Source organism: Brienomyrus brachyistius, chromosome 8, assembly GCF_023856365.1.
Source record: "Brienomyrus brachyistius isolate T26 chromosome 8, BBRACH_0.4, whole genome shotgun sequence".
Lineage (NCBI taxonomy): Eukaryota > Metazoa > Chordata > Actinopteri > Osteoglossiformes > Mormyridae > Brienomyrus > Brienomyrus brachyistius.
In genome coordinates, this window is record NC_064540.1 from 16832869 (window position 1) to 16849277 (window position 16409).

The 16409-nt window shown below is 40.2% G+C and overlaps 3 protein-coding genes across 7 annotated transcripts; 1 reads left to right on the forward strand and 2 right to left on the reverse strand.

The window, feature by feature from the left end:
- Positions 1-303: 303 nt before the first annotated feature.
- mybl2b (v-myb avian myeloblastosis viral oncogene homolog-like 2b) lies at positions 304-9857 on the reverse strand. The gene is made up of 15 exons (XM_049021824.1): positions 9155-9857; positions 8397-8493; positions 8132-8203; positions 7884-7976; positions 7459-7679; positions 5925-6060; positions 5755-5799; positions 5364-5582; positions 3650-3922; positions 3368-3510; positions 3163-3262; positions 2916-3023; positions 2642-2752; positions 2429-2560; positions 304-1576 (listed from the first exon to the last, which is right to left on the reverse strand). The coding sequence occupies exons 1-15, from the start codon at positions 9172-9174 to the stop codon at positions 1448-1450; spliced, it is 1899 nt and encodes a 632-aa protein (XP_048877781.1). The 5' UTR covers positions 9175-9857; the 3' UTR covers positions 304-1447.
- A 72-nt stretch (positions 9858-9929) lies between these two features.
- On the forward strand, positions 9930-11138 carry si:ch73-303b9.1 (uncharacterized). Its single transcript, XM_049021837.1, has 2 exons — positions 9930-10078; positions 10293-11138. Exons 1-2 carry the CDS (start codon positions 10054-10056, stop codon positions 10994-10996), a joined length of 729 nt encoding a protein of 242 aa, XP_048877794.1. The 5' UTR covers positions 9930-10053; the 3' UTR covers positions 10997-11138.
- Positions 11129-15863, reverse strand: ift52 (intraflagellar transport 52 homolog (Chlamydomonas)). 5 transcript variants are annotated; one of them, XM_049021830.1, is made up of 14 exons: positions 15809-15863; positions 15303-15457; positions 15082-15169; positions 14766-14895; positions 14580-14655; positions 14000-14071; positions 13706-13832; positions 13493-13576; positions 13313-13381; positions 13079-13233; positions 12858-12945; positions 12016-12124; positions 11720-11865; positions 11129-11403 (listed from the first exon to the last, which is right to left on the reverse strand). In XM_049021830.1, exons 2-14 carry the CDS (start codon positions 15419-15421, stop codon positions 11359-11361), a joined length of 1308 nt encoding a protein of 435 aa, XP_048877787.1. In that variant the 5' UTR covers positions 15422-15457; positions 15809-15863; the 3' UTR covers positions 11129-11358. The 5 variants fall into 5 exon arrangements, with proteins under 5 accessions (XP_048877787.1, XP_048877786.1, XP_048877783.1 ...); XM_049021829.1 differs by having other exon boundaries at positions 15799-15859; XM_049021826.1 differs by having other exon boundaries at positions 15725-15859.
- Between the last annotated feature and the right edge of the window lie 546 nt (positions 15864-16409).

Genomic DNA, 16409 nt, shown 5'->3' on the forward strand with positions numbered 1-16409 from the left:
TGCATATTTTTTACAACTTTTCCATTTCTTTCAAAAACTGCATACTTTTTATTCTTATTGAGCATAGGAAAGTTGACTGAACAACTATACATGAAAATATACGTCAAATAAAAGAAATTTCCTTTATATCATGGAAAAAGTATATAACAGTGCATGTCTGACATCCTATTAACTGGTTGTGTGGTGATGGCAGAGTCAAACGCAAGGAACATTTGAGGCATTCTTTCCCCAAGAGACATTACTGCTCTTTTTCATGGGATGAAACTGTTAACTATGGCATTTACAGTTAAAGCACAGCCTCAATTCACAATTTGCACTTTTAATGGTTTTTTTTTTGTTTGTGTTCCACACATAACACAGTACAGACATATACAATGATTCAGATCAGGGGTGTCCAACCCATGTCTTCCAGAGTGCCAGAATGCTTGCTTCCACTCAAGCTCTTAATCATTTTGTATTTGGACAAACAATAATTTTACCTAAAGGTTAAGGTGTCAAACAGCCACTAGTAAATTGCTTTTTCATTTGGCCAGTGAGACCCAGAGTTAAAACACCCCTTATTTAGATAATGAGACCACATCAGACATTACAATTAAACGATCAAAAAATTGCATTATGAAAGTTACATACATATTGAGCCTGATCAGGTGTCACTGTAGATGTTTAGTCTTTTTACAGCTGCATTTCAAAACCGACGTAGAAAATGCTCTGGGTACCGTAGCACCATTTCCCTCTTGATTGCTGAGGTCACTGTCAGAGGGCGTCTGGTTCCAGAGCACATGGCTACCTGAGACTTGGCTATTCCACTCAAACATACACACACACACACACACACAGTGCTTGTTTTTAAACAGTCCTTTTCCCCTGACTATTTAAGTATTGCTATGATTTGGAAAAAAAACATGTATAAAACAGTAGATCAATAAAATACTGTAACCTTATTTCCTTAGAGAAAAGTAAACATGAAAAAAACATCCCTGCCCAATTTTTCAGGATAAACTGAATGCAATACGCTATAAATAAGCAAAATGGGAAAGAAATATTGCATTCTAACTGCATATAGAAGCTTACTTTGAATTGTGTTACACTTCAGTGTTGAATAAGCTCTAGCTGATCCTAAGCGTAAATAGAACAATCCAGGGAAAGCTAAAGAACCACTATGTTTAAAATAACAAAAAGCAACACCTGATGTCATCAAAATACTGTGGTGAGTGAGAATATGCAATTTCTTGATACAAGACGTACCAATGAAGCAGTATTTGCTTCTTATACAGTACTTTCATCGATACAGTCTTTGCCAGAAAAACAAATTACAGTCATTTTGACCAATATGTATGGTTACTGAACCAGTTATCCCTTGACAAGCTTGAATTGTTATGTACATGATGAACAGAGGAAAAGGTACAGAGAGAAAAGCAGTGGTTTTGCTTCAGGGCTGTTATAAAGTCTAAGACAGGATGAGGGCGCGGTTGGGAGGCTTGGGTTTCAATGCTTGAAGGTAACGCCGGGCTTTTTCAGTCATGATGAGCTGGTCTTTTGTCCGTCCACATGCCACTGCTTCCCAATCATCAGACATCTGTTTAAAAGGGAATTACTGTCAGTGAGAACAGCAACTTCTTTGTGGGCTTAGGCTACAGATCAAGCAAAGCCAAGCCACGTCAGCTTTGTCGTCATGCCATTCATATACAGATACACACTGGCATGGAAAGTTATCCCGCTGGATCATAGAGAAACATACAAACAGCAAGCGACAAGGGCAGGATTTTCACAATACTTAATGCAAATCACATGACAGCATGAAACGGGGGTGGTAAACACAAGGGTTTGTATACAGTATTCACAGAGTCTTGGGACACCTGCTAAACTTTGTAAAAATAGTGCACATTTGTCGGTCTTGTAATAAAACCATTATTCATTGGCAAAAAATATATATCCTGTTAGAAAATACCAATAGTATTAAGACATTCATTTCAAGTTGAAATAGAGCTATAATTTGGGTTTCAGTTTAAAAGAGCTGTTCTGCATTAAAAAAGTTCATTGACATGCACTTTCATTGGGTGATTTATAATTAGTAACACCTTTGCATTAACATCTGACATTTGTTTTGACAATTACAAAAACGACAAGAAAAAAAAATTGACGCTTAATGAAAAGAAAATGTTTGCATGAAAGATATGAGCATATGTTAAACTGGTTGTCAATGAAGTTCTGTTATGAAACAAATATATTTGCAATGGTTACAGAATTAAGCAAGTGTCCCAAGACTTCCTATGAGCACCTTACACAGTGACGTGTGCATGCAAGATGTCCATGCTTTAATGTTTCTTCCTATGCTTAGGACATGTTCTTGATTATAGCATTCCTGACAAATTTAAATATCAAAATAAATGTACCTTCATAACCGGACATTCAAGTTATGCGGACTCACCGGGGCTGGGGGCACTGCACTAGAGAGGGAGATGGTCTCAGTGGGGGCAACAATGAAGCCTTGATTCAGAATATTTTCATCTTTCTTGGCACAGGAAGAAGAGTTGAGGGAGACTGACAGGGACATCTCGGTCTGGAAAAGAAACCAAAATAAAACACTAAATCATAGTCCTGAAGAAGGATCCCCAGTCAAAACCATATGATGTGTCCATACCTTTAGGTTGGATGTAAAAGTAGATTTTGAAAGTCTGACAGGAACATTTTCAGTGCATTCCATAACATCCAGAGCCAGAGACTTGCGCACTTTTTTCATGGGCGGCCGATGCTTAATAAACAAAGCAAAGAGAGCGCATTTCACAGAGCAGTAGAAGGTACGTTTTCCTAGTTAAATACGTCACGTTTACATCTGTACATAACAATCCACGTTAAAGGCAATGTGCGACCAAGAACTAAACACAGCTGGTTTAAAACACTTAAAATCTGGGTACCTGTTTGCGTTTCTGTTCAGGGGGAGTTTCATCCTCCACTATCAGCTCAATTCCAGCCTCACTGCGCAGAACTTCCTTCAGATCTTCCTCTAAGTTCGGAGTTGGCGGCTATAGAAAAACAGCCGCTTTATTTCTACAATCCGGTGGGGGTTCCACAAACAAGTAATTTACAACTAGAACAAAACACGGCTATGGCGGTATACTGTCTGACCCATAAACACAAATGATACGGAACTGGCAGTCATACCAGGGGACGCAGTGGGCCATATTTTTCCAGGGCGTTTTTGAAGGGTGTCGGAGTGCGGGGCGTCATGTCCATATCAGACTTATGATTTGGAGTGATAAACCTGTAATGGAGATTCATTTTGTTACAGTTCTTACTCAAATTCTACACACCAAGGAGCAGTTCTTCAAAATGTACTGCAGACGACAACCGAGCTCTGACTACATACACAGAGCTCTCCTTCTGGGTGAGTGGAGTTTTGTCCCGGTGCAGAGGTGTAGTGACGATGGCTTTTTGGCTGCACACGGGGGTAGAGGTGAGGGATGGGTTTTCCAGGTCTAGGGTATCCTGCTTGGTCCACAGGTTAAGGAACTGAAAATTAAAAGCCATATTGAGAGAAGTTCTAGAGGCATCGCATAGAACAGTCGTGATAACTAATCAAGGAAATGTTAAGCAGGGTCCAGGCTAAAAAGCATAAAAAAGTTCAAGTCATCTTTGTATGTCACGGTACCTGTGAAGGGGAGAATGGCAGGTTTTTGACCGGGGTGCTCTTGGGGGTCATGCTGTCGTTGGCGTCTGGGGACAAGGCAATCCGTCTACGACTTCGGCGCGTTAGAATGGAGGGAGGGGTAGCTGCCCCAGGGGAGATGGGGATCAGCTCCCCCCGATTACCCCGGCTCAGCTCCTGCAATGTGCCCTCCTCCAGACGGAACTGCAGCACCTCAGTGCCCCGAGTTTCTTCTGGCAGGTCAAACGCGGTCAGATCACACAAACCTTCCAAGTCCTGCAAGATAACAGCAGGGTTTGGGTATCAGACTGCAAATTTCGGTGCCTCATTTTTCACTGCCACCTAAATGCCTGTCGATTAACTTTGATTAAAATTACTTGCCCTCTGGTTTTAAGGACGGCAGAAGCATCACTAAACCTCATGTGCCACCACAAGCTAACATTACGCTTTCTGTGATGTTGACAAACACCTAACAATACTGTTAGCAAACAGCTACCGTAAACAGATAAGATGCATAAATGTAAACAAACAATCTGAAGTTTGGCTGTATTCCACTAGAAAGGATTCCGACACCCTGGTGTGCAACAACCCTAATCTACAATTGTGTGTAAACCGGGAATATGTCAAATTTATACTGAAACATTCAAGGCGTTGAATATATTCAATTCAAAACTAAATTTGCCTTAGAAATATAAAAATCAGTTCTTTAAATGTCGTTGACCATTTTGTGCCTTAAACTGGTGCAGCCATCAGCACCATCATAAGAGTAATATTTTAGCACCAGTATCGAAAAATCTAAACGATACCCAACTATAGATAAGAGGCCAGATAAGTACTTGTTTTTTTGCATCCGTTCCAATATATTAACTTTCCAGGTGCTGGTATACATTAGTTTTTGGTAAACCACTACCAACTGCTACATCTAACAGTCATGTTCATCTTCTGCAAACAAATGCACACGCAAGATTTAAAGTGCATTCACACTAGCATGGAAAAAAAAAACGTCTACACAGCACTGGGCAAAAGTGGGCATGATAAAGGATGTGATGTTCCGTTTCAAGACAGTGTCGGCGCAGATGTTAAATAATGTTAATAAGGAATAAGTCACATATATTTATATTTGAAAACTACTTATTTGTTTCCTTATACCTCACCCAGTCAATAGTGGTGAAATTAGTAGCACACAGTGGAATAACTGCATATTGTTATATTACCCTTTTAACCCGGTAAGCTAGGTGTGACACATATTAATTAGTGATGTTATAAAATGTACCGGAATATGCTTTCTACCTATGAAACCCGTCAATGCTCTCTGCCACTCATATAAAACTTTTCTCCCGTTTACAAATTTTTATCCTAGCAATCGACGGTTTCCTCCACGGCCAGTGAAACTGAAAGGTCAATCCCACCCACGCCATGCCTGATTGACTGAGCAAAGTGAATTCATGGGTCAAAGTTTAATGAAGATGAACTTGGCGCAAAATTCCTTTGCGGAATGGCTCTGCTACCAGAAGTGAGGAATCTGATTTTCACGTTGCGCAGCTATAATGGACGCAAACGAGAGGGAAATGTTTTGGTGCTAATGTTAACGAACCTCTACAATGCGCAAAACCAGATACTCAGTGCAGATGGATGCTTTGCCAATAAGGAATGCCAATGTGCCCCAAGGTTAGGGCGCACAGTGTGAGCTTCAGCACTGCTTCCAAACCCCACTCACCCCCTCCATTAGCTCCATCACCTCCTTGAAAGCAGGAGCAGATGTGGGTGACAGGAACCCTGCACTGTCCACCACCCAACAGCTTGGGTTTGACTCTGAAGAGGTTTCCATCTCTGGTTTGGGTGTCGAACCCCCACGGAGCTGCTGGGGGGAAGTATGCTTTGATACTTCCATTGTGGGTGGAGCTTTCATAGATTCCGTGGAGGTGCAAGGAATATCCTACAAGGTCGAAAACACACACAAGTAGTTATAGGCAATATCCTGTTGTCGCCTTAAACTGTGAATTTTCCCTTTCAGGTCCTTGTGGGTTCTCACATAATTACCGTGCGATTCAGTAAAACAGCAAAATCTGAGTGCAGCAGAGCTTGGTACAAGGCTATTGATCATTTACCTTTCCTGTGGATTGTGACACTGCAGCAGCATCCATAACAGCCACCTACCAAAAAAAAAAAACTAGAAATCAGTGCCAAACCAACTAGCAGAGCCGATAACAATGTGCTACACAGATAGACTCATTAGTCGAGAGTCTCTGTGGACAACAAAGCCATACAGCCAGCCTACCTCCTGGTCAGGATTTGGTTGGGTGACAACTGCACTGTCTTCTAAATTCAGGAAAACATCTTCCCCAGCGTAGCAGCCCATCTCTACTTTGCGTTTGATAGTGGAGTTCCAGTGATTCTTCACAGCATTGTCCGTCCTGACATGACAAAGAATCTTTATATAACCATCTAACAGCCCTAGACAACTTTTTAACCTCCATCAAGTGTATGTGTGTTTCGTTTAATAGTATAATACATACACATATATGCACACATACATTTTTAAAAACCCACACACATTTCTTTGAAGCACTAAATGGAAATACAGACATACAAACTATGATTTAAAAAGTACAGAGTAATTTAGGTTAGTTAGAATTAGGTTAGTTAATTTAACACCTCGGAATACCGAATTAACCACACAGGGAGAACAAAGTAAACTAAACTAAGATCAGCTTAATAAAGGACTTCAGGTTGTTGTGCACAGAAGGGGTGAGTAATTATTGTTGAAAGTTTGAGAAATAGTATAAAAATCGGGAAAAAAAAATCTTAAAATGAAATAAACGATCTTAAATGTTATTTAAGCAAAAGGATAATTAGCTACGATGTATTCATTCACTAAGTTTGGGGTTTACTTGTTCTGAAGTTTATCTTCTGGTTTTTGCATGAGCTCTACAAGCCAATCTTTTTCATTCTGGTTTACTCAGCATGGCACATTTGTGAGAAATGTAACAGAAATGACTGGGGCGAAGAACTGATCACGAGAAGACAATTCTCTCATAGTTTTAAAATAATATGGATTCCAGAGACTATATTGAGCAAATGCAAGTGATTTGTTGGCATAACTCTTATTATGCCAGTGCTGTTTCTTCTTTCACAGCCATGAGTGATGTTTAGTTTTGTATGGACATAGATTAAGGGAGTAGTCTACAAGCCAGAAAAGTATTAACTGGATTGTATGGTTAAAAATAAAGAAAATAACCATTTACGGTAACTGCCCAAGTCAAAGGCTATTAAACATAATTGTATGGTACTGCACCTCAGCTCTCTCTTCAGTTTAATTTCAGTTTCAACTAATTTTATTGATGCTACTTAACATTTATCACCCTTTTGTGGAAACAAGTTATAGCCCATCTTTTATGAAAAAAAAAATAATATTTTGATCCATATCCCATATACGTTTCCGTGTATGCGCTAGGGTTGAGCTGGGGGCGGGGTTAATACAGCCTTGTTTTGAATAATGGCTGGCGAAATGTTAACAGCAATTCTGCCTGAAATTCCCAACCCTAGGGCACAGTATCAGGTTTTACACAAGTAAAACACTTGCTTGGTGTCGATTAATCCTGGTCATGAAAAAAATAAATCCATTACGTAATTACAAAGTCATTTTCCTTTACCCTGCAGAAACATCTTATCCTTACCTTTAACCATTAACCAAAAAAAAAGGTAAGGTAAAAGGTATAAAGCAGCTGTATCTAACTTGACTTAGCTTCATTCATTCACTCACGGCCAGTGAGGAGAGCATTACCTAAAGAAGCAAGGCACTATGCCGTTACCTGCCAGGAAGAAGCTTGGCTATCTCAGCCCAGCGATTGCCAAGCACACAGTGCGCCTTGTAAATGATGAGGTCCTCCTCTGCTGTCCAGGAAGACTTCTTGACGTCAGGGTTGAGATGGTTGTGCCAACGCTCCCGACACTGCTTGCCAAGCCTGCCTTTCAGGTGTTTTGCCACCATAGCCCACTGCTTGTTGCCATATTTATTAACCAGCTGTATCACCTGAATGGAAAAAAAATGTGATAGACACAGAGGGTGTCAAATGAGATTTATGAATACAATTGCGATGACAGCCTGGGCATGGAAAAAAGTCCACGACTCAGAGCTCTTTACTGCCAGCGTACAGAGCATACAGGAATTGGTTGCAGTTTAGTGGAGAAGAAACTTTGAACAACACCACTACAACACTTCTCTCCTGAGGCTTACCTTCTCGTCTTCCTCTTTGGTCCAAGGCCCTTTCACCAGATCAGGATCTAGAACCTTAAACCAGCGATGTTGGCACTGGTGTTCAGTGCGATTCTGCAAGAACAGTCACACAGATTATACCTTATAAAGGTTGATACAGAATTTCATTTATTTAAACACGGAAATAATACACAGCAGATGTACTTCCTGGTCATGCACTACTGAACCCACTTTAGTGAGGTGCAATGTTCATATACAAAAGTACTTACTGGTAAGAAGCTGGCTGTGGATTTCCAGTCATGAGGGCCAAATTTCTGAACCAATGTTCTGAGACAGTCATCCTGGAAGGAAACAAAATGTGATCACCCACAAAGGACACAGTCTGACAACAGTTTAGAAGTAAAGACATACAAACAATTCCCAAGTTTCATGCAAAGCACTGAATAAAATGTACCAAAACTGAAATCAGCAACGGTTCGTTTAAATATACAATGATAAAGCCTACTGATGGAAACAGAATTCCCATTTACTTACCTCATCCTGTGTCCATTTCACCTTCACTTTACCACTGTCCCGCTGGTCAGCTACGTCGGAGTCTGTGTCCTGATAAACTTGCTCCTCCCCCTCATCACTGGAAATGCAAGACAGAGCTCAAACCTGGAGATGCAGTGCACTGAATGTTTCCACAAGTGTGCTCTTCACGGGCTCAAAAGTAAAACAAAATGGTCGAATATTCCTGCACAAAATATTAGGATTCAAGAATGACATTAACATTAAACACACTACAACGGAACTTTGCTTAAATTTCAGTAACATTTAAATGGATATAATGTGACAGGTTATGCAATTTCACTATGCAACCCGCTCATCGAGTTTCCATAATTGCTTTTCCAGCACAGCGCTGTGGAAGAACACGTAGGAGCAACACAACGAATTACCAGTTACATGTAGTGACCAGCTCTCTGACAGTTCATTATAAAGTCAAACAGCTTAACCAGAGCGATGCACATCTGCACATTCAAGCAAAACGATTAATAATAATTAAAAAAACACGTTTAAAAATAAAGGCGGGACACGGCGCGGCCCGTCTGCTCGTCGTGTTAGCCATACATAGACTAACTTACAGCTAGGAAAATGACTAGGTACGCGTCTAAGCCATCATAATTTCAGTTTATGAGTAAGGATGGGTCTTTCAGTGTAATTTTGACATATTTTTCAGCTCGGCTTCAGAGTCGGGTTTTAAGACTTAACTCCCCCGCCTCCAGAAAAACAATAGCAACAAGTATGCTTACCCGCGCGGCCACCAGGACATTTCACTGCACGATTCAAACACTCCTCACTTCCAGTTTTATTAAAAACCCCCTGTCACAGTTCTGCGGTATTATAGTTTTGTCAGGCGGCGTTTCCTATAGTCCTGGACAAAGCTGCCACATAGATTTTACGCGTCTCCCTTTTCCTCAACTACTCTGGCTGCCAAATACTAATCTCACTTATCGCGCTGTAATTTCTATCTCGCGCGCAAGGATGCTCGCAGGCTTCCCGGTAGTGACGTCACTATAGTGCGCATGCGCTCTTTCGGTCCACAATTGTTAAAGCAGCAATATCTGTGATGTACTATGCATTTTGAACTAAATGATGATATAGGTACCATCAAATTAAAATTAAAATATGTTAACATGATTTGGAATATTTGTGGACTTCAACAATGGGAAAATCATCAAGATACCTTAGCCAATCAGTTGCTTAATTATAAGAGAAGATCCGGTAATAATAATACAGAAATCTGCTAAAGTCATATAGATCATACTTTCTTCATACACCCATATTAACGGCCAAATGAATTACTACAATGTTAACTGAAAACACGAACCTCGAAGACAAATCATGGTCAGAATTTAATCAGCGGTATTTAAGCCTAATTAATTAGCAGTTAAAATAGAACAAAAAGTAGCATATGCAATTGATCCACAGGACCGAGTTTTAAAGATAATAATGCATCGTAGTAGACGTATTACTTGTGCTAGGTTGTATTACAATCCTTATGTTTAAAATGGTTCAGTTGGTTTAATTTTTTTAAATAGGCAATCCCATTCCTAAATGCTTGCTGATAGCGCTCCATAAAGTGGGTGGGGTGGGAGCCTATAAATGCAAGCTGAAGCTTATTAAGATATTCCCATACGTTCAGCTCATCATGGAGAAGTCACGAGCAGTTTGTGGTAAGGGTGATTCTTTAAACTGTGTATAGTACAACTTAATAAAATCAATCAAAACTTTAAAGACCAGACAGGCGACTGTTAAAATGCTTTCTGAAGTGGTTTGTGCGTGTATAAGGGAAGTATTCTCATTGACGAGCAAAAGCAGCACTTTCTCTGTAATGCACTGATACGAAAATTAAACTTTGTAGCTAATGTGGGGCTACTTTTCTTCTAGATCTCGATCTGTCAAAGAGCAATGAGGCTTCTTCTACAGATCTAAACCGGGGCTTTTTAGTGGACAAGAGCTTATCGGTGTCTGCTTCCCTGCTGGACTTACCACCGGAGGGCCAAAGATGGCATGTTTCTTGTTCTGGAGTTGTAGTGGAGTACACTGAAGCTAGCACCTCCAGCTTTACCTCGTGGACCCACTCGCCCACCCTGCTATCCCCCTCGGTCTTTCCCGAGTCACAAATTGGTCAAAGTGAGACCCCAAAACTTGCTATTCCTGTTGGCAGCAAGTCCTCTACGCCGTGTGAGGGGGAGAATGTCAAAAAGATGATGATCCTGGGAGGCCCAGTAGAACACACTTCTGTGGATCAAGCAGCCAGCCAGTTTCCCTGGGAGATCTCGCTCATCAAGCCTGGCCCCATCAACTCTCCATGTAACCCGGAGTCCAGTCTGCTTGACGAACCAACTTGGAGCCCCAAGTATCAACCAGCCTCTGCTTCCCTATTTGAGATTTCTTCTCTAGGCTGTTCTGGAATCTCCCCAAATGTCAGCGATGGCGCTCAGAGGTTCTGGAAGGAAGCCTCTGTCTTAAGGTCAAACCAGGCTTCTTCAGACAGGTTTTCTGAGCATGTCACTGAGGTATGGTGGCAGAAAAACGCGGCAAACCTCTCACCCTATGCCTCAAAAACTAACTGGAGTTTGAGCACGTAATCAACAATTCTGACATTCACAATCGAGACTGTCTGTGGTATCAAATCAGGGTGGCTCTGTGCTGGTTTTTAATGTTTAAGGTGGTGTACTATCTTTGTGGTAACTTTAAAGTAAATCAAATTCAATAAACACTGATAAAACATTTGTTTTTTATTTCTTTTTTACAAGACATGCATTTTGAAACACAATTTACATTAACTGCTCAAATGAAAAGACCTTACTTCGGTGTTTTGGTTATAAAATGATTTGGAAGGTAACAACTTTGCAATACAGAGTATAAATTCAGCCTTTATACAAACCAGTGTCCTGCTGCTGCAAGGATGACAAGCGTTTTTTTTTTTTTTTTTTTTCCCCTGCCACCTTCAGAATGGACAAAATGCTGCTTCTGCTGTATCAATCTCATGTTCCTGTAATTGAAAATGGTAAGGCTGATATCAACAATTAATTTCAATGGCCACAAATACATTCTCACTGTTGAATGATGTAGCAAGCAAGGTGATAGTTTACAATTGACCCATGTCCAGTAATGAGATTCTTGTTCTAGAGCAACATGAAAATTAAAATACCCAATATCTACAATTAAATACACAAAGCCGTGTGTGGAAGTTACTTCAGTGGTAGAGACAAAAATGAAATTAGAGTATCACTTCATGAAAACTGCCGAAGTAGGACAAATGTGTTCATTTTGAAGGAAAGGTGATTTTGCAAAACCAGCTGTCTAACCTGATTGAGTTTTTTGAACTCCACCACCTGGAAAAAGATGTGTTCCAGAATGTGTTTGGAATCTCTCTGCTCCCTGTGCAGCTTTCCAGTTACCCCTAGGATGTCCCCGCATTTGCGGACATAGAACTCCAGGTCATCATCGGTGCCTGAATTAAGAAAAAATAAAATCAGATGTAAAATTGTTTTACTGAAGTTCCAAACTGGTCCACGCTCTAAATCTCACATTATCTTTTGCTGGTTAATCAGGTTATGTTAGCGTTGACAAAACGTAGTACTGGACAAAAGTACAAACTCACATTTGTTGGACAGCTGTGCTAATCGGACCTTCTCAGATGAGAAAGTCTCGTCGAGATCAAAAAGATCAAGCATTGGAGGGGGAAGGTCCCTGAAGGCTGGCTGAAACACCTAGAGGAAACATGCAGAAGGCAGCATTAGCTCCTTTAGCTAATACAGCGCAAAGGGCATTTCTGTTTGACTGTCACCAAAAGTGCCTTTAATGCAGGAAAACTGCAATCCGAACAAACATAAGATGAATATGGGTCAGAAAGACCAATGCCAAATGCCAGCTTTAGAGAATTAAAAAAAAGTCGAAAATAAATATTAATCAGGGCTGAACAGTATCATGGCGATTATATAAAGCACACACAACACCAGGGCAACTCCAGGGCTTTAGATGACGAGCGTAAATGTTTGTCAGGACACCAGCTTGTCGGTGCCTCACAATTTGGTAAACGGGTTATTGGTTTGCCTAAGATATCGATGAGATGCGCATTCTTAATGTTTATTGAATTTGGTTACCGGTATATCGTAGAAGCGATAAGCACTGAAGTGGCAGCTATGAAATAATAAACGAAGTAAAAAAATAATTAACTGATCTAGTCGGAAAACAGAAAAAAAACAAAAAGATAACTACATAAGAAATTTAGAAATTATTTTATTTTATATTCTACAACACGGATATTGTAGCGATGTGATTTTTTTTCTAATAAATACTGGGCCGTTGTGATGTTTTTACAGCAATGAAAAAGCAACACCTTTAAGTACCATACTTTTGGTACTTCGAGAAAGTACCAAAAGTACGGTACCTGGTGCAGTGGAAAAGCGCCCGATGTTGTGGATAACCGTCAGTGTTCCTTACTGCTGGCTGAAGTGTGGGCAGAGGTGTCTCAAACTGAGGCTGGATCAGCTGAAGTGGCTCATGCTTCACATTCAGTTGCTTGTAAGTGCTGCAAATGCAGATAGAATATTGAGACCAGGGAAACAGCAGAACTACCTCAAAGATGCCCAGAATACAGAGACATAGTGAATGCTTATCTTAATAATAAGTGTATCCAAGTGAGGGATCGAGATCAAATGCACCTGATAACATGAGGCAGGGAATCTGTGGACAGCTTGAAAAGAGACATATCGAAGAGAGAGGTGAAATCTCTGGGGTTCTCATCTCCCTCTTGCAGACACACTCGTAGTCTCTCCGATAGACACCCTGTATCTGGCAGCATGATGTAGTCTGTAATCTACAAGGCACATACACACGATCAAGGCCAGGCCCACGCAATGTGAAAGTAAGCACTCCTTCACCTAAGTCCCATTCACCTCAGGGTCCTCAGCGTCTATCTGGTTCAGTTGGATACTATCGGTCATTAGCCACTGGAAGACAACGTCCTGCAAAATGGACACGAGACAAGGGCTTGGTAAGCAGATAGATGTAACCCATACAACCATCCTGCACCATGGGTGAGACAATGTCATTAAGAGACATAGCAAAGTGCTAACCGTGATTTTACTGTTCTCCTCCTTGTCCAAGTATTGATCACTAAACATGTGGCATGACCCTAGAACAGCCAGCCTACCCGCCATCTGTACAGCATAAGACAAAAAAGGAGATCTACTGTGAGAGCCTGGAGTTCCTCCGCAGACATTATAGGAACGAGAGAGTCAATTTTTCTGGGCAAGAAGACAGGCGGTGGGCAGGAAATTGCTGCTCACCTTGACATCGTAAAAGGCAAGAATGGGTCTGTTCAAAGGGAAGCAGACAGAGCCAGTGGACAAAACAGCCACCGCCGGCTTCATCACATTCAATGTTGCTCCGAAAGGATAGACAAATGTGAGAAACCTGTGTGAGGAAAAAAAATATTATAATTAACATCAGACAAGTGGGCATGGAGAATGAATGGATGGAAGATTAAAAATGATTTTGATGTGGCTTTTAATTCATATCAGACAGGGTCATAAATTCTCAAAAGTAATATGATTAGTAATATAACTGTATTGCGAACTCACTCTGCGTTGTTTCCTGTGCTTTCATCATCTATGATCCCCGTTATCGTTTTACCAGCAGCACGGCTGATCTCTCTGGGGAGAATAAAAAAAAACTTTAATGGATGAAAATGCAACAGATTGGTAATTCAAATTTATTTAATGCAGTATATAAGGAAATAGGTGAGAACCAATATTTAAAGTAAATGACAATACATTTCGAAACTGTCTACCTCCAGACTAACTTTTCCCGTCTGGAAATCTCATCAATACATGCTGTGTGCTAGCTCAGTACAGGGGTAAAGTTACTGTGCATTACTATGTATCAGTGTACTGGTATTGCCCAACTAAACAGTATTTTGAGCACATGCTGTTCACTAATATTAATAGCCAAAAATTCACCAATACCCAAACATGTCACATCTGTTCAGTATAGGAATTCCAATGACCAAGTGGAAAAATAACTGTCTAAATACAGTAATTTACAGTTTTAGAAAGTGGTTTTACCATCTATGCAAAAATATCACAATTTGTATCAAAAATGCAGTATCCAAGACTCAATGCATGACAGAAGAGCATAAAATATGACACTGGACAAGTATACCTGTTCAACACACCATTGGAGACAAGTGCTTCCTTTGGGTGAAAGTATTTGTAATAAACATTCCTCACCACAGCATCTGTTAATGAAATGTTTAAAGACAGTCACACTTTAAATAGGTAGAACTGAAAGCTGTCATGAGAAGATTAGCAATAAGTTAATAATAAATTCCATTCAGAGTGCACTAACCGTTGTTAACCATTATTCCGAACTCCTCGAGAAGGAAGTTAATGTTAGTGTCATACTTTGCCTCCCCTCCTTCACCCAGCATCACCAGGATATGTCCTCCACTACTGAGATACTGCTTGAGAACCTCTAACTGGGTTTCAGCAAATGATAGGAAACATGGCATGAAAGCAATGACAACAATAACAGAAAAAAATGACTGGTATATCAAGAACTGGCTATCACTAGGTTCGAAAATAGAATATTTAATATTATTACAAACAAATATCAGATTAAAAGTAATTACGAAAAAAAAATGGTTTTTTTCAATCAATATAACCTCAGCTGCTGTGAATTTTTCTCTTGGTCCCGCAGTGATCCACAACTGCACACCACTAAGCTTCTCCAAAGACAGCTCCTCTTTAATACTGTGAAGCACAAGACATTCAAAAATTGAGTTACTTGCCATTTATCTCGTTTGGATAATTGGGCTGCTTTAAACTGAATTGCAGGCACTGCACACATTGAAATAGACGTTTTAATGAAAATAGAAGCAGCTACCTCTGAATTCTCCACTGTGCGCGTAACTTCTTCTGCAGGGACTTGTAGCCATTGCTAGCCGTGAACAGTTCTTTTTTGGATGCGTTGAAGGCTATTACGTTTCGCTGCTCTTTCTCCATTTTGTCGAAAGTTTAGGCTAACTGCATGCCAAACATCTGCAATGGCAGCAGAGAACATAATGAGGCATAGCTCACAGAATGCAACTTTAGCGTACGCTATATTTATCAGGATTTTACATTTGGTTTCCCGGTGAAGACAGGATTTAATTAGTCTGCCAGTTGAGCTGATATAACTTAGATGTAAATAAGCATGCACGGAATCCGTAAAATATAACGCTCCTTTGAACTTGATAGCTAGCTAGCTCTTAATTTCACTGAAAAGCAAAGTCGTGATATCTGAATAACGACTGCATTAAAACGTACGTCTTCCAAATCCCACTTTAAAGGCGAGTCCAAAAAGAAGCCACTACAACAGAAATAAAGCATCCCTCCCCTACTTAGACTTACGACACCATCATCCGTAAAGGCCACCGATCAGAAGGCATTATGGGTAAGAATGTTAGATACATTGTAACCATAACGGCTCGCGCCATAGCAACGGCCCGCCCCCATTATACACAGCGAAATACACTTATTTTTTGGGAGCGATGCCAATTAAAAATGTTCATATGAAAGTTAAGAATGGAAAATTTAAAATGATCATGGCGCTTTTTTGTGACGTACGTGTTCTGTGCAGTGAATTTGCTCTGGCTGTTTTATGGATAAAACCTCAGGTGCTTTCAGTCTTGTCAATTACCACAGTACCAGATTTGTGGTACAATCATCCATTGCCCCATACCCATTTTGTACTGTTAACTGAGGAAATAGTTTAAGTACTGCAGTTAATTCAAAACACTAGCGCTAACTTCCAAACATATGATGCAGTGTAAGTCTGTGAGTGCTTTGTAAATGTCTATTTGGAAATTTACAAAACATATTTTTAAAAGATTAAGGTTATTTTAATTTGTAAATAATGTATTAAACCAATTAAGCTATTGCTTTTATTAGTCCTTCAAAAAAAAAATCCATATATCACAGAAAAGTGACTCCACTTGACATTATGATATAC